At 37.2% G+C, this 16625-nt stretch overlaps 1 protein-coding gene across 1 annotated transcript; it reads right to left on the bottom strand.

The window, feature by feature from the left end:
* Nucleotides 1-4302: 4302 nt before the first annotated feature.
* On the bottom strand, nt 4303-11838 carry ELK4 (ETS transcription factor ELK4). Its single transcript, XM_015817791.1, has 5 exons — nt 11755-11838; nt 10978-11193; nt 8349-9245; nt 6699-6815; nt 4303-4741 (listed from the first exon to the last, which is right to left on the bottom strand). Exons 2-5 carry the CDS (start codon nt 11182-11184, stop codon nt 4643-4645), a joined length of 1320 nt encoding a protein of 439 aa, XP_015673277.1. The 5' UTR covers nt 11185-11193; nt 11755-11838; the 3' UTR covers nt 4303-4642.
* Between the last annotated feature and the right edge of the window lie 4787 nt (nt 11839-16625).

Raw genomic sequence — 16625 nt, 5'->3', positions numbered from 1 at the left:
CAAGCTTTGATAGTAACATTGTAAACTACTTTCAGAAGCATTTTATCTAGGAATAAAAAGCAAATAGCCATTCAAAGAAAAAGTCACAATACCCTTAGTATTAGTACAAATCCTAATTAACAAATCTAGAGCATAGTTGTCCAACCATAGTTTCTTAGGCTGCATTGAGTGAAGAGGAATTGTCTTGGGCCGCATATAAAATACACAATATAGTTAATGTATATAAATAGCAAATTTCCTTTATTTTTTAATATTTTTTATTACCTTCTGGCTCCATATTACTAGCTGTCCAGGGCCATATACAGTCTGCAGGCTGGACATACCTAGTCTAGAGCTATAAAACCAGTTTTATCACTTTTAACTCCTTCAAGATGTCAACATTCTGTAACATATTCATATTCATTAAAATCAGTGGTAGTTTCGAGTAAACATTACACCATCTTGGCTCACTCACTGATAATTACTGATAGTTAATTTCAATTTTTATTTTGGAAAAGTACTCCAGTCCTTAAGAACTATACCTCATATTTTCCAGTACCATGAGTATTATCCTAATGCTTCTTTCTAAACAAAATTTTGAAAATATCAACAAGCTTGTGGAAGTATTTGGTTATTAAATTAAAATGTCACTGATTTACATTCAGAAAACATTATCATGACAACAAAGGAGAATTAAAGTTCTTTGGCATTTCCTCACATTGTGTACTTTATGACCTTTCACAATCTGTTTTCATACCAGTTATGAGATGGGGAAAGGAGCCCTCAGAAAAGTAGTTTGTGAAATAAAATTTTCACTGCATACTTTAAAACTTGAAAAGTAACATCTACTTTAATATTCCCTTAAAAAAACAAAGCTCTAACCAGTATAATCTGGACAGAATATTGAGCTCTTTTGAATGAATGATTGTTTATATGTGTTCACATATAAAAATGCAATAAAAGAGTAACTATATAATGAATTATTTAGGAGACTCAACATTTGTTTAAACACTGATTAAATAAAAACCAATGCATATCAATTCATGCTAACGTATAACATAATATTGTAAAGATAAATATAGAGATTGTTGTTTTCTCTAATCATCAGATAATAAAAATATGGCATTAAGAAAATTCAGTAAAGTACCCGATATTTTTTAATCAGTAATTGTATCAAAGTAAGATACCATCTGACTAATGTGTATGGTAACATGATCTAGCAGCTGAAAGCATGAAAATGTTTATTATCTAACACAATTAAAGAAAACATACATGAAAAGCAAAATAAAATCTAGATCTGGAATCTGGTATCTGGAAATAAAAATCATCTGTAGTATCTGGGGTGTAAAATGGAGGTTAACCCTTTACTGTCCCTCTCTCAATCTGCATTTCCTCCATCCTCGATGGTCAGAGTTTACTAAATGGGTTTTTAGAAAATAGTAATGAAGTACCTAGGTGAACAGCTGCAATGGGACAAAAATTCTATTCAAAATGTAAGCATGTAAAATTAAAAAGAAAATAGTAGGTCAACCAGCCAGGAAGTAGACCAGTATAAAATATCTGTCTAAATAAATGACAGAAAAGTTAGCAATGGGGATTTTTTTTTATTACAGGGAAACTTTTTGAGGTAATGCCACTATGTAATGCCTAAAGACTGTTATCTTCCATATCAAATATAGTGGCCACCTCCAGTTCTGGCTCCCAAAATGCATTCTTAAATAGAAAATAAGAGGAAAATTATTTATTAATGATGAGGCAAGGAGAAATTCAAAATTTCTCTCACACATAAATTTCCGTAAAACCAAAGAACAGTTCTATTAAGTCAGTAAAAATGGAAACGCTATATCTGAATCTTGGCATAAGGAGGCCAGTGGTTTATAGCAGAGCATTTTTTCTGAGCCTATTGGACTAATGAAACTAGGATAAACAAAACTGTTTTCAGGATGATCTAAGTTTTGGTTCACTTGCAAATCTAAATACATGTATTATTAGCAGTTGCTCCTTGTACCATATAGGAAAGCACAATACTGAAAAAGGGAGACACACACCCCCTCCCAAAGAAGGCAAAAGCCATTCAGGCCAGTGTTTCTCAACCTTGGCAACTTTCAAATGTGTGAACTTCAACTCCAAGAATTTCCCAACCAGCACTGGTTGAGAAATTCTAGGAATTCATGTCCATATACTTAAAGTTGCCAAGTTTGAGGAACACTGATTTAGGCCATCAAATCTTCTCTACAGTGCAGGAATTTTAATAAAAGCACCCATGCAAATGGCTGCTCTAAGTCCATCAGTTATTTTTTTCCCTAAGATTCAACTGGAATCTGCAATCCTTTCTGTCGTCTGAGTGGCAAAGGAGATGAGCAGCAAATATTTTAACCACCATTACTCTCCATGGTAGTTATAGCAAAAATTCATTTTTAAAACCTTTCCTATCTAATACATATGCTGTCAGCAGCCAGTCTAGAATGGCTGCCCTTAAATGCTGCTCTGACCTGGACACTGCCTGCTGTGCAACGTAAGAATGCAAGATATCTAGTTTTTTATTTATTTTTATTTATGTGTATCCCGCCTTTTGAAGAGAGGACTCACTGGAAAAAACCCTGATATTGGGAAAGATTGAAGGCAAAAGGAGAAGGGATCGGCAGAGGATGCGACAGTGTCATCAACGCAATGGGTGTGAGTTTGGGCGGAATCCAGGAGATAGTGGAGGACAGGGAGCCTGGCGTGTTGCAGTCCATGGGATCACAAGGAGTCAGGCACAGTTTCCCCACAGCAACAAACCTCTGAAGTAAGTTGGACGGAAAGAGAGTGACTGGCCCAAGGTCACCCAACTGGCTTTCATGGATAAGGTGACACTCCTGCTTTCTAAATTTCTAACCACTAAACCAAACTGGCTCTCTTTTGTTACCTGCCATCAATGTTTTACATATCTATACTGAAAGAGATCCATATATATTCAATTAGGTTCAACAAGAGACAGGATTGGGCCTTTCGAATCCCTGCCTGATCAAGGGAACTAATTACAGTTTAATGTAGACAAATCAGCAAGTCTCCTACTTTAGTCGGATACCTTGAGGCACTCTTGCATACTAACCAACTTAGGAGGCCTGTTCAGAATGCCTGAATAAGTATATGAATAAAAACCCATAGGTTATTAGCCCTTTTCAAACCAAGCCCACCTCGATACAGAAAAAAGGATTAAAACGCTTTACTGATATCTACTTCAACTTTCTAATAAGCTATTGAAGCAACAAGATCTAAAGTGTTTTTTTGAAATATAACAGGGCCTGAATATAATTAATATGCAGAAAGAGTGAATCTTCTTGCAATTCAACTGAGAGACAACTACTATTAGTGATGTTAGATCTATCCATTTTACTTTCAATTTCTAGTCCCCCAAATAAGTCTCCCACTTTAGCAAGGCATCATTATGTTACCATATGTTTACAAAGAAATCTCAACTACCATCATGCTGAAGTTGTTATCCAATGAATATCTTCCTACAAGATTAAGTACAGGCTAAAAAGACATTTTACTCCTTTCAAATTACAAACAGCATGTGCCACTTTTTCTTTCTCCCTCCAATCTCAAACACTTAACTAGTCAGAGTACTTTCTAATAATGGGACATTTCTAATTTTAAAGGCTTGAACATTCAAAACTTCAATCCACTTATATTTAAAAGAACACCTAGATATGTAGGAGGCCAAGAGAAGGTATGTCTCTTTCCTTCTTCGAGAGGGGAAAAGAATAAACAATAAATGTTCACTTCCCAAATGTCACACCTACGTACAACATTAACAAAAAGCAAGACAACAATAACCCACTGCATGTCAAATAAATGCTTATTAATCCAGTGCCACCACATATCCACTGCAAGGTTCTATAATTAGCTCAACCTACTAAATTGTTAATTATACAATAAGGGATTTGATTTTGTTTTTCTTGACTTGGCTTATCAAATATTAACACCTTTAAATATTTTGGAAAGATCAAAGCAACTCAATCCATGTTCTATGCATAACTAAATCATTCAAACATACAAAATACCATAGTATGTGAGGGATGAACTGACATTTTTGCCAAAGAAAAAAGAGCTTTCTTACCCATAGCAACCATTCTTAAAATTTTGCTCAATTCTCTTCTACACTACTGTAAGTTGCAATGCTAAAGCTTTTTAAGGTCATTGGAATTTACTGTAAAAAATAAATCTTTTTATTCACTTTCCAAGTATTTCTTGGAATGCCAGCTTCCATGAATTAATATTTTGACATAAAAAACAAAAAGCAAAGGAATGAATGGATATCAGTAAAAAAAAAAATCCATCTGATATCAGTTGGCTGTTCTGTCTAAGACTTAATTATAATACAAAAGTGTTTTCTTTATTAAAAGTAGACTTCTTCATTCAAAAGAAGCACTAAGGAACAGGGGGAGAGAGAAACTCTAAAGAAGAATCTCCACAGTCAAGGCACTTCCTTATGAATTCTCCTATGTCTTAAAAGAGAATTTTGCAAAGGCATCTAAACTGAGAATAGCAAAAACCAAGTCACTTTAAATTGATTCTATGGAATTAAAAACTGTCTCTTAAAACCTGGATTGCATCATTTTAAATAAAACCTCTTCCTCTATTTAATCCAAGCTGTCCATTTTCAAAAGGTTGTACGTTAAATCTTCTGCAAATCTGGGGAGAAGGGGCCAGGGGTGGAAGGCCCATCTATTCCCGACAGAGTAAATGGTCCATGAGTATTCAGCACTGATGGAAACTATAAAACAGAAACAGATATTTAATGCTACAGTTGTCTATAAGGTAATATTTGTATTTTCAGTTAGCTTTTCCACTGGTTTGCTTTTGTTATCAACAAAACACCCACAGGCTTTAATTTCTTCACCTTAAGACGAAGTAACAATTTCATATTCATTTTTCAAGAGGGAAGCTACCCAGCCATTTATTCATATGATATGATTTTATCAAAATGGCTTCAAAAGAGAAGCGCCCAAGTTACCAAGTCATTTCTTCTAGCATGATACAGTAAAATCTTAAAATGCAAGGTGTCTTTATGGTTATTGATTTTTCTTCTGCATTTTGATTATTTTTGCAGAAATATTGAATTCCCTTAAATCTTTCAAATCAAGCAAAAAAGATGTAACCATTTTTAACTTTCCTCTTCTAATTCCATAATCAGGAGGATGGACTCATTTGCCTAAAACAATGTTTCTCAACCTCAACAATTTTAAGGTGTGTGAATGTCAACTCCCAGACCCCAGATAGCATTCCTGTTCCAAGATTCTGATTCTAGGATAATGATGCTATCAGATGGCTTCATGGGACTGATTACCAGGATGGGTGTGACCAAGATGCAGTACTGTATAATTTTATTGCATAGTAAAGCATCACACTATCTTATTTATTGACTAGAAGTTCTTTGGCTTTACAAAATCCTCACAGGGATGATCAACCTAGAAGGTTATTTTACTTTTTGTTCATGCTGTCCTTGTAGTTATTTCATGAACAGGGAAGTCTGCTATGGCAGCCATTTTCTTGAGTATACCTCCTACATCTCTTAAAATTTCAAATGAATCCCTCCCCCAAAGCAGTATGCTCATCCCTGATCAACATGGAGCCCCTGATACAGATAAGCACATTTATTTTGGGGGGAAATCTTAATAAGTGGAACAAAAGCACAAATAAGTTCAACAATGACACCTATCCCTATCCTCATAATATTTTCCACATTAAGAGGCCAACTTTCTTGTAACACTGAAAAATTAAGATCCTTATATGTGTGAAGATTAGAAAGCCCTACAGATTAAAAAGCCCTCAATGCAGAGTCAGAGTCATCATCTACATTTGGAGGATGAAGCTTTGGGTGAGATACTTGGTCTGCCTCTTCCTTTTTGTTCTTCAAATTTAACAAGCTTTTAACAATTCTGAAGAAGTTAACACTGAACCCATAGGGTTCCACAATGTAGATTAAATTAGTACTTGAATGGGGCATCAACTGAAAATTCCAGAGGTGGTAGCAAGGTTAACTCAAAAAACAACTATTGAAAGGCAACAGTTATTCACTTTTGTTTTGCTGCCCTGGTCACAGTGATCAGAAGAGTGGGCTCAATTCAAGGCATCCTCAAGCTTTTGTTTTAACTGTACTTTCACTCAGGTTGTAAACTAATTCATTTACTTATAGAATATATTATTTTAGACTTCAACTTTTAATTTACACAAATATCATTAAAACAACAAACTTGCCTGGGAATATAGGAGTTGGAGTCCCAATTTATCTGAAGGACACTAGATTGTAGAGGACTGAATTATTTTGCTAAACTGCTAAGCTTAGCAGCTGCAAACAGATAGGAAATATGAGTGATTTAAATGAAGCTTTGCTGCTAAATAAAGGGTGTGCAACCTGTCAAATTGTCTAAATTGTCTCTAAATATAGCTGTCAACTGCAGTTCTTAATATAATAAATGGTTAAAATGTGATAAGTAATGTGATTACTTGTAGTTAAATGAAAAGTAATTATCCTATTCTTGCTCACCCCTTTGTCACCTTCTTGACCTTTTTTGGAGTGCAGCCTCCTCCCAAAGCATAAAGGCCAAGTCTAGCCCTTGGCTTAAAGTTGCATAATCTTGCCCTAATGAAGAAAAGGGTTGACTCTTATGTGACTATTTAGGAAATATCTGCTACATTGACTTTATTTGCTGTCATGATCTGAAACTTACCTGAAAAAGAGAATTAGCACCTTGTAATCTTGCTGGACTGAGAGGAGCAACTGGACTGAGAGTACTCCAAAAATGGATACTGGAGAGCAAGGGGCTTGGTGTCAGTAAAATAGGTGTCTGTGGGACATACAGAACAATAGGATAAAACTAATCATTTGGAAATGCTCAATAAGTTCAATATGACTAACAAGCATCCAATATCACTAAGGCAAGACATGTTTTAACATCACTAGTCTGGGATCAGACACCAATATGACAGTTAATAAAGGTAGAAAGTCGAAATAGTTCGACTTTCTACCCTTTATTAAGTGTCTAGTCTAGGCACTAAGAATAATGGCACACCACAAAAACAGGAAGACAATTTGGTTAACTATCTTCCTCTTCCAGATACAGCAAGAGAAGGAGATGAACAGAATTTTTCTCCATTTCAGTGTCAGACCCTAACAGGTATGATGAGATGGAGGGGAAATCTAACAGCTTTAAATTACTTTATTTCCTGTCCAAGAAAACTTAATGGGACAAAAATTAAGCAAATAACCTATGTAACAAAATGTTCTGCACAAATAGTCATAAAACAGAGATAGAATTGACATTATTTTTTAATTACTTATAAGACAAAGTGGTCATATTCTGATATGTTCACTGAATTCCATGAATCTAAAGCAGCAGCTCAAGTTTGTTACTACTTTTGTTTTCATTTTGATCAACTATTTTCTGGAACTTTATTGCTTGGTGGCGGGTTCATCCCTAATAAGTGGGTTAAAATTATTCAGGGTTGCTATTTTGGGATTTAATCCAAAGTATTTAATAATAGTTAACTCATTCTATTGCATCACCTATTCTCCATCAACTCTCTATTCTTCATTACATTTCAATTTGCTTACTCATTACAGTCAATTTTTATATGTGCAGCAAAATTAACTATAGCTATAAGTACATCAGGGTTCTTGCTTAATTTAGAATACGAAACCATCTAGAAATAGATTTTTAAAATTCTACATTAAGTAAAATTATGCTGCACATAATGTTGCTGTAGCCATAATAATTAAATATGGTCTTTAACAGTTGAAGAAATTTCTCCTTAAAAGGGAGAGAAGGTAGCAACTCCTAATTAAGTAAACATGATTAAATAGTGAAATGTTAGCATTTGTTTTTGTTTTTTTTACTCTTCCATTCAATCATGTCCAGTTTTCAGAGACTACCTGGTCAAGTGGTTTGAGAAATGGTTTACCATTGCTTCCTTCTTAGGGCCGAGAGCAAGTGACTGGTCTAAAGTCATTTCATATCCAAGGCAGGACTAGAATTCTGTCTCACAGTTTCTAGCCAGATGCCTTAGAAACTATACCAAACTGTCTCTTTTATCCTTACTAGCAATAATTATAAAATATCTAGGAAGCCTAGGTCTCTTAAGAAAAGTAATATTAAAAAACCCACAACATTCTGCATCAACTCCATCAAGCACAGACTAATAATATATACTAAACAGATTTTGACAATTTTCTGGTCAATGACAACCTTAGCTAGATAGCCAGCCTCTTAAATTCCTACTTTTATTCCCAAACTTAAATATCCCCAGAATTAGCAGGCAAATTTCTATTCTATTACAAGTCCATGTACAGAATTTGGATCCCAAATAAAAGACAGAATTACCTGTGAAAAAAGTGCTGGTGTAAGAGAAGCAGTTGGTAGAGAAGGACTCAGTATTCCCAGTGGACTGGGGTCACTGCCAGTAATAACCAGAGTGGGAGTAATCTCCAGTCCTTTAGGCTTTCTAGGTCTGCTATGACGAAGATTCTTTTCAAACATGGAGGAACCCATCTCTTTAACCTCCAAGACTTGATTCTGAAAGTGTTCCAACTGCTGACAAACTACAGACTCAGTTTCTGTGTCTATAACCAGATCAGAATTAGAGCTTAGTGGTGGCAAAGGAGATTTGTGTGGAACCTGGAGACTAGGAGATATGGAGGTTGCAGGAGATGTGGAATTAAAATTAGAGGTCAAGCTTGGCAAAGATGCTGAACTTTCAGTGGCTGCACCTTTAGATGCTGCTAGAGATTCCAAGGCCTGGAGGCTTTCATCTGAACCTGAAGATACGATAGAGGCAGCTGGGATAGTAGAGGTCAGTTGAGTAGCTGAGGCAAGGGGAGATATAGAAGGCCTTTTGGAGGACATGGTTACAAATTTTATGACTGAAGGTGTTGAATCCTGAGTAGTTCTTTTCTCTGTCAGCTTCTCAGCTGAATTCTCCATCTTAATTGGCTTAAACAGTTTTGTACAAGAGGAGGAATTAAGAGAGGTCAAAGTAAATGAAGAATATAGGCCTGAGTGGATATAGTCATTGCGATTAGAGGATTTCGCACTGGCCTGATGCTTCTCTTTCCCATAAGTTTCAATGTCCTTTGTAGAGTTGCTACCATCAACAAAGCCAGCTTGTGCCTCAGCATCACCCTCAATCTTGCCAACAACCAATGGATCCAGATTCAAAATCTCTGGGTAAGATACAAACTTGTAAACAAACTTTTGACCATTAACTTTTTTGATGATGTTCTGTGAAAACATCAAAAATAAAACAGAGATTAGGCACTCCCTCTTTGAATACTTGCCCCAAACAGAGTTCAGCTAATCAAGGAGGCAGTATGATTAACTAAAGATGAGAGAATTGTGACTGATTAAGCCCCACTTATCTCAATGAGCTAAGGGATCCCTAAGTAGTTCTAATTCAAACTTATATCTTTCTTCACTTTTGTTTTGAAAGGGATTTGTGGATACACATCCATATACTAATCAGAACACATACCCAACATCCATTTATCTAGAAGCATATAGCACTGGGGAAAATAAGAATGTACTTTCGTGTTTCACTGTGAGGCCAGCCACATGCCAACAAATCCATCAATAATAAAAAAATTAATAATGCATTTAAAAACATAGAGCTTTAAAAAAAAGTTTGTTCATAATGAATATAGTTTCAGTCAACTGCATATTTTATTTCTTTGATTCAGAAGGCAATATAAGCCAATTTTGATCTCAGACATAATACTTCCATCAATATCAATGATGCATTTCAGCATCAAGTATTAAAAGTTGATTGTACATAACATTTTCATGTAGCTGAAAGGAAATGTACATCTGAAATATTCAGAACGGTATAAACTGCAGCCATTTAAAAGTGTCTAGAAAGTATTCAATGGCATTCACATTATTCTATAGCAACATGTATCATAAAATTACAAGCAGCATTTAATAGTCAAATCAACATTATTCCAAGTTAAATTCTAATAAGCACATCAGCTTAAGCTTTTCAGAACTGTTGTGATTCCTCGCCAGCCTGTGGATCCGGCAGCTGAGTCTGAGGAATCAGATGAGGAGGCGGGGTCTGGAGTGACATTAGAATCAGAGGAAGGCTCTGAGGAGCTCCAAGACTTACAGTCGGACGAGGAGCCTGGCCCCTCTACTCGCGCTCAGGCTGAGACACAGCTGTGCTGGGAGCCTGAGTTGGACAGTGATGAAGAACAGTTGGGAAACATCCAGGATGCACGAAGGCGCAGGCAAGAGAAGCGGGTAGAACAGAGGAATGCGATGGGGCGGCTCCAAAGGAAAAGGAAAAGTCATTAGGAAGCCACACCTTGGGCTGAATTATAAAAGAGAAGGTGTGGGAGATGCTAGTTGCCAAAGGCAACCCTTCGTATTGAGAATCAAGTTTCTGTGAACTGTGTTTGTTTGCCTTGGACATTGACTCAGGTCTGTGAGAATAAAAGGGGTTGGTTTTTTCCTGCGGTTTCTGCCTGCTTGTTGGAAGAGGGGTTTCTCCTTGTGAGCATACCAAGGACTCTCGTAGGCTGGGACAGAACAAGAACATACTGAGAATTTTCCAGAAAACATTGGGGGGGGGAATCATACCGTATGCATTTACATGTTCCATGGAAATTCTGCATAAAATATTACCTATATTTATTGTTAAAATAGCCTTTAACATATTTTAAAAATCTGAGGATGCAAATGAATAAATCAAAATGTCAAATAATGAGGTACATAAACTTATTTCGAAACAGAACAAGTGGCTAGGTAGAACAGTAGTACTGATTGTTGCTAATTCGTGAAATAAATACATTTACTCAGATGGGCAAGCAACTTTATCTGTTTCCAGTTTAGCTCAATAAACTCTAATGGCATTCCCAACATTCCTGCCATTGAAATCTGAGAGAGAAAAACACTAATTCTAGAGCCACTGGAATGCAATGAAAGTTAAACATCTGAGGCAAACAAAAGGCCAAGTTACCTTTACATAATAATATCTGAGTGCACGACTGAGTTTGTCATAGTTCATGCTGGGCTTGTTTTTACGGATTCCCCAAAGGCGGGCCACCTCTTCCGCTTGCAAAAGTTTGAATTCTCCATCATTTGAGGTCCAGCAGATAATCTCCTTATTCCGAGATTCCTGAAGAAGTTGCAAAAGGAACTGCCACAAGGTGATAGCACTGTCCATAGCAATGAACTGAAATTCAGAAGAGAGGAGATAAGGTTGTAGCCAAGATCATGCACAATACTTTGGGAACAAATGCATCTCCAGTGGTGAGCAACCATTAGTGCTATCTGACAGAGAGAGAGGTTGCCCACAGAAAGTCAACTCAAATTCAGGGGACCCATATTTGCTATAGAATCTGTACTTCTGCTTCTTTTTTTTTAGCTTTCTTTGCTAAATCAGATCAATTGGGAGAAATCTAACTATAAAAAAGGTTCATTTTAGACTTCTAGAAAATATGACAATGGAGACTGAAAATTTTCTTTCTCTATAATCTTTTTTCTAGAGAGGCACTATCTTACATTGAGAGTCATCTTCATTTCAGGTAAATGCAAAACATGAAATGGTTCAAATAACTTCCTCTTGGTTTTTCAAATTGATTTTTACATCAATTTCCCCCAAATTTCTATAACTAAATAATACAAGGAAGATCCCAGTGCTATTTAACAGCAGAATAGGAAGAATCTCTTATAGATGAAATTATTGACACTATGGCCTTGTTATTCCTCTTTCTTTTGAGCACCATAAACATACCTTCTACAAAAATCCACATGTCTAATGAAGATCAGATCCCAGCAGCCCCAGCCAGTAAGGCCAACGATAAGGATTTCCAAAAGTTGTGAACCCAAACATCTGGAAGGCAGCAGGTATAAATGGATTTTCACTTTGGTACTCAATCCTCCAGTTTACAGACACAGTTGTGAATGAGGAATCAGGATCTAAAGACTACTGACAAAATTACTGGAAGAAAAAAAATGAAGAAGTCTTAGCCAATTACTTTCCAAATAGCATAAATAATATACTTTGTTTGCAATTGTATTTAAAATTTATAGTCTAAGAAATACACTGTTTAGATAATAATTCTGTTAATAGTTCTGTTCTGTTTAGATAGTAATTTTTTTTATAAGTACCAAGAAAAAAATTACGTTACCAATTCTAGAATATTACAAAGTGGTCCTTTTAGAAGACATACTGGAACATACTTGGCTCAAGAAAAGTACTTGCATAATGCTTAAGTAGGGCTCAGCATTTTCATTTAAAGTCTCCGCTGGGGAAATTGTCTCCTTCCTTGAGATACATTTTGTCTGTTTTTAACACTATAAATCTCTTCAAGTAAAGGAACTCAAGATACTTTCCAAGATGATTTGTGACAATTGATGTCCACAGGCTGCCCAGTTAAGAAAACAGGCAGAAATGGAGGTCACCAGAAAACCAGATGTCTCTGACAAGTCTTATTACTTTTAGCATCCAGGAATGCGGGTAGTTCTTTCTTATCAGTGGTAATTGGGATTGGGAACTTTGTCACTAAGCAACACAGAGTTGTAAGGTGCACCTCACCTAAATCACATGACTATGCCAACTTATATCAGCAGTCCTAGTTGCAGTCATTAGGTGAATCCCAGTGGTCACAGATATCACAATTTATGAACTCTTGCCACCTCCCCTTTTGATTTTACTTGCTGGAAATGGGTAGTGAAGATCACAAATGCCATCATATGACTGCAGAATGCTGCAACAAATTGTAAGTCAGCTGCCAAGTGCCTGAATCACGATCATTTAATTACAGGAATGCTGTAATGGCTGCAACTACACCATAATGCTGAACAGTCGCTGAACGAGTGGACATGAAGGGAAGGCTACCTGGTACCCAAGAGAAAATCATATTTACTTCCTAGTCCAACTCTGATTGAAATCAATTCCAGTAGATCAGAAGTGAGAAGAAGCCTTCTGAAACCCTCTTTATCAGCAGTCTTAGGAGAGCACAATCAAAGTTATAAGGGACACAAAAAGGAAGCATTTGTGTTCATTTGTATCCTGCTTTTCTACTGATAATAAAATTTTGCCAAGTGCCCCAAATGCAATCACATGACTACGGGAATGTTGCAGTCATAACTTCAAGAATGGGTCGAAGGTAACTGGGTTTTTTTTTTGTCTGTCATGTTTGTTAGTAACAGTTTGATGAAATATTAGGAATCAAGCAGAGATAAAACAGTTGCTTTTTAAGTGCCAGGACAGAATGGCTCAAGAGGTCACCACAGGAATCAAAAATCCTTCTCTGTATGGCTTAAAAGCTATAGCATAGATACTGTAATGTCCAAAATATCTAATACGTTTTTTCTGACAGTAGTCACAACAATGGTGCTACAAAGACTTAAGTAGGAAAAGTAATAACCTGGAAAACCAGAGAAAGCAAACAGCACTTAAGTTCTTAGCTAGCTTCCGCCAAGTTGGTGTTTTCTGTATTTGTTGTAGGTTTCCCAGGTAGAATGGAAATAGCCTGTCATTTTATTCTCACAATAAAGTTTGGGTTCAGAAAACTGTCATAAAATTACCGACTGAGCTTTCTGGTAGAATGATAAAATTCCAATGTATACTTATGCACCAAGTTGCAGAAGACTAGGTGAATTATGTGGGAAATGGGATGAGCACCATCAGAGTACATCTTCTGACCCCAATTTCGTGTCAGTGAAGTAAAGAAAGTGCAAGCATACTGCAACTGAAGAATGCTAATTGAAATTTTCTTCTTGTGAGTGGCTTCTGCCATCTTGGTTGACTCAAGACAATCTGTCCTTGTTATGAGCAAAATATTTATACGTACATATTACACAAGTCTTATGATCTAATAAGCATTTCCACTGAAGAAATGAAAGTTCACAGTAGAAAAAACAAGCCACGTTCAGCACAAATAACTATATCTAATAGTGATGAGGTTACCTAGTTTGGCTAATGAAAAATCTGCAAAAAACAGCCACACTCTAGTGTTTTTGTAGCTGCTTTCATCCATGTTCCTGGCATATATACAGAAGCACACAAATACACAAGTGTCCTCATCCATATCACACCACAAAGGAAACCTTTAACATTTTCATATATATAACACAGACTCTGAAACAGAATCTGTTCACCCACTGTATAAAAATTAACCATCAGAAATTTGTCTGTAGATCTATAGCAATATTAGACACACTGATAATATGAAATACTTGTATACAATGCAACACTTTCAGCTTTTTTCTTGTGAGATGAGATTCTCTGACAAATAAGATTTAATGAAAGGTCCTGCTTAAAGAACAGATGCAAATACCAAAAGATGGTAATATGAGCATTTTCCCTATTTGTATTTATACAAATTACATTTGCAGTTCCTACCAATCACCAAAAAGTCCTGCTGTGTTTGTCTATTCCATGTGTCACCCCTCTCTGCTAGTATATCAAATAGTGCAAAAAACACAAAGCTAGCAACAACCATACAGCCAGCCAAGAAGAATACAAGAGTTTTCAGTATAATAAGAGAGAAGATGGCTATCATACGCAGCAATGAAAGCTAAGAGTAATCAAGAAAAGAGAAAAATCTTTTGTCCAAAGCAAAAGTAAACAAATTGCTATAAAACTTGTCAGAGTAAAATTACAGGTGATCATAAATGAAGCATAAATCTTGAAAAAGAATATTATATTCTCAAAACTCTGGAGCAGGAAAGGAACAGTAGTAGGAAATAAATATCTGATGTGTTCCAGAAGAAAGAGATATTGGAATGAAAACTGTAGGAGCAAACAGAGAAATGCCTGGGATAGTCCTAATAACTGGTTTCACATTCACAATCAGGTTTGTTAGAGAAAACTATCAGTCCTTTTTATTTATCCTTTTTCCTAGTGATCATTTACTGGTAGAATGAGGTGGTTCGTTTGATAGCAAAAACTGGGGCATTATCAACAAGGAATTAAAATTAACTTGTACAAGCAGAGATCGTATATACAAAATAATTTCTAACATTTCTGATAATTCATATAGAAAAGCTGAATTATGGCCTTGTCTTTAAAGAATTGCTTCTCATGTGATCATTACGGGGGGGGGGGGAAAGGAGACAACTTTTCCTTTCTTTACATAGCTCGTGCACACATTATATACAACTACTTTAGATACTAAACTAAAAGCATCTGTAGTAGTCCCACATGCTTTCTTGCCTTATGAAACATGCAACCAGTGCAAAATTTATGCCCATGTCCATAAATCCTACAGAAATTTCAAACCCAGCTTGCTTACCATGCATGGTCAGCATCAGGTATTTGTCATAAAGGCAATACCTAGAAGTGTATGAAGGAGAGCACAGTGGATTCCAGAAGAGCCATGACAACAGAATCTGAAGACTGCAGGTTGGTTAGGAAGATCCCAGCAAGTTTCAGAAGCCACATCTGAGGTTCTCAAAGCAGAAAAAGAAGGGAGTATTAGGGTTTATAGGCTGAGAATTAAGCCCTAAGAGTGGGAGAGAAATGTCAAAACACCAGTGGAGCCAATATAAGCCTCTACCGTAGGTACAGATTTGATATGTTTGGATCAGGAAGACATTTCCAAATCCTTACTCAGCCCAGTGGCTGTGTTCACATAGTATGGCTGTGTTCGCATATCATGACAAGCCAGAATTATGAACCATACGGGACAACTATTGCATGGGAATACTTCTTAGAAAACAATAAACCAGCTAACTATGATAAAGAACAGAGAGAGACACCCAGGTGTCTGCCGAGGCGAGCTGGAGCACGTCAGAACTTTGCCTGCTTGTGAGTCGGAATCTGGAAGCACGGTGCGGGGAAGCGAGAGGACGAGGAGCCTCAGGCCCGGAACATCATCCAAGAGCAGCAGCTTAACCGCTTAATGTGCGCTTGGTTTTAGCGAAGGGACTCTTGAGCATACGCAGAGGGTCTTTCTGTCAGCGCCACCGTTAAAGAAATTCCGCACAGACAGGAGAGTAGCGGCCAGGGCGCGCAGATCGCCCAACACACCTTGTGGGGTTCTGAGGCAGGGCGGCAGCAGCAGCATTGGGAAAAGAGAGAAAAAAGTCCCAAGCCGACCCTGGACTCACCCAGGCGGACAGCCCCCCCCACGCCAAGCTGTTCCTGTGCAATGGCAGGTGCTGGAGCTGCTCCCTGCCGACTGCCCGCCTTTCATGGCCAGCCGCCTCCGCCGAGACTCGAAATCTGGCTCCCCATCTCCCTCCGTGGGCAAAACCGAAACAAGAAGCCGAGCGGCAAGAGCAGCTTGGCAGATCAGGCATTTACTCCGGAACACACAGGTTTTCCCAGCCCAATTACGGCCACCGTACTCCGCACTTCCGCCACTGCCCTGTTAAAGGGAGGAAAGAGCCCAATCCCGTCAATCTTAGTAATTTATTGGGCCAATGAAAAGTTTCTTCCCGCCTCCGGCCCGCAAGGCTTTCTGGTCTTTGAAGTATTTTGTAACTGGGAGATTTGCTTTTATCAGCCAGTCAGAAAGACAGCGAAACTAGAAAGTGAGAGTTATGAGTGTTAGCGCTAGCATACTAGCTTATGAGGTTTTCTTTAGATGAGCACGCTCATTTTGTTTTGCCACATGCCTTGAGGCCTGGTTTATTTATTTTTAACAATCCATT

Source organism: Protobothrops mucrosquamatus, unplaced genomic scaffold (genome assembly GCF_001527695.2).
Source record: "Protobothrops mucrosquamatus isolate PMUCROS unplaced genomic scaffold, P.Mucros_1.0 scaffold638, whole genome shotgun sequence".
Classification (NCBI taxonomy): Eukaryota; Metazoa; Chordata; class Lepidosauria; order Squamata; family Viperidae; genus Protobothrops; species Protobothrops mucrosquamatus.
This window is presented reverse-complemented; position numbering and strand designations above follow the sequence as displayed.

What these genes read in the sequence shown, in the direction of transcription:
- ELK4 (XM_015817791.1), bottom strand. Translation starts at nt 11,184, where the DNA reads ATGGACAGTGCTATCACCTTGTGGCAGTTCCTTTTGCAACTTCTTCAG. An exon ending in TCAGATATTATTATGTAAAG is followed by an intron (nt 9,246 to 10,977) that starts GTAACTTGGCCT and finishes ATGTTTTCACAG; the next exon opens with AACATCATCAAAAAAGTTAA. An exon ending in CACCAGCACTTTTTTCACAG is followed by an intron (nt 6,816 to 8,348) that starts GTAATTCTGTCT and finishes TATGTCCCACAG; the next exon opens with ACACCTATTTTACTGACACC.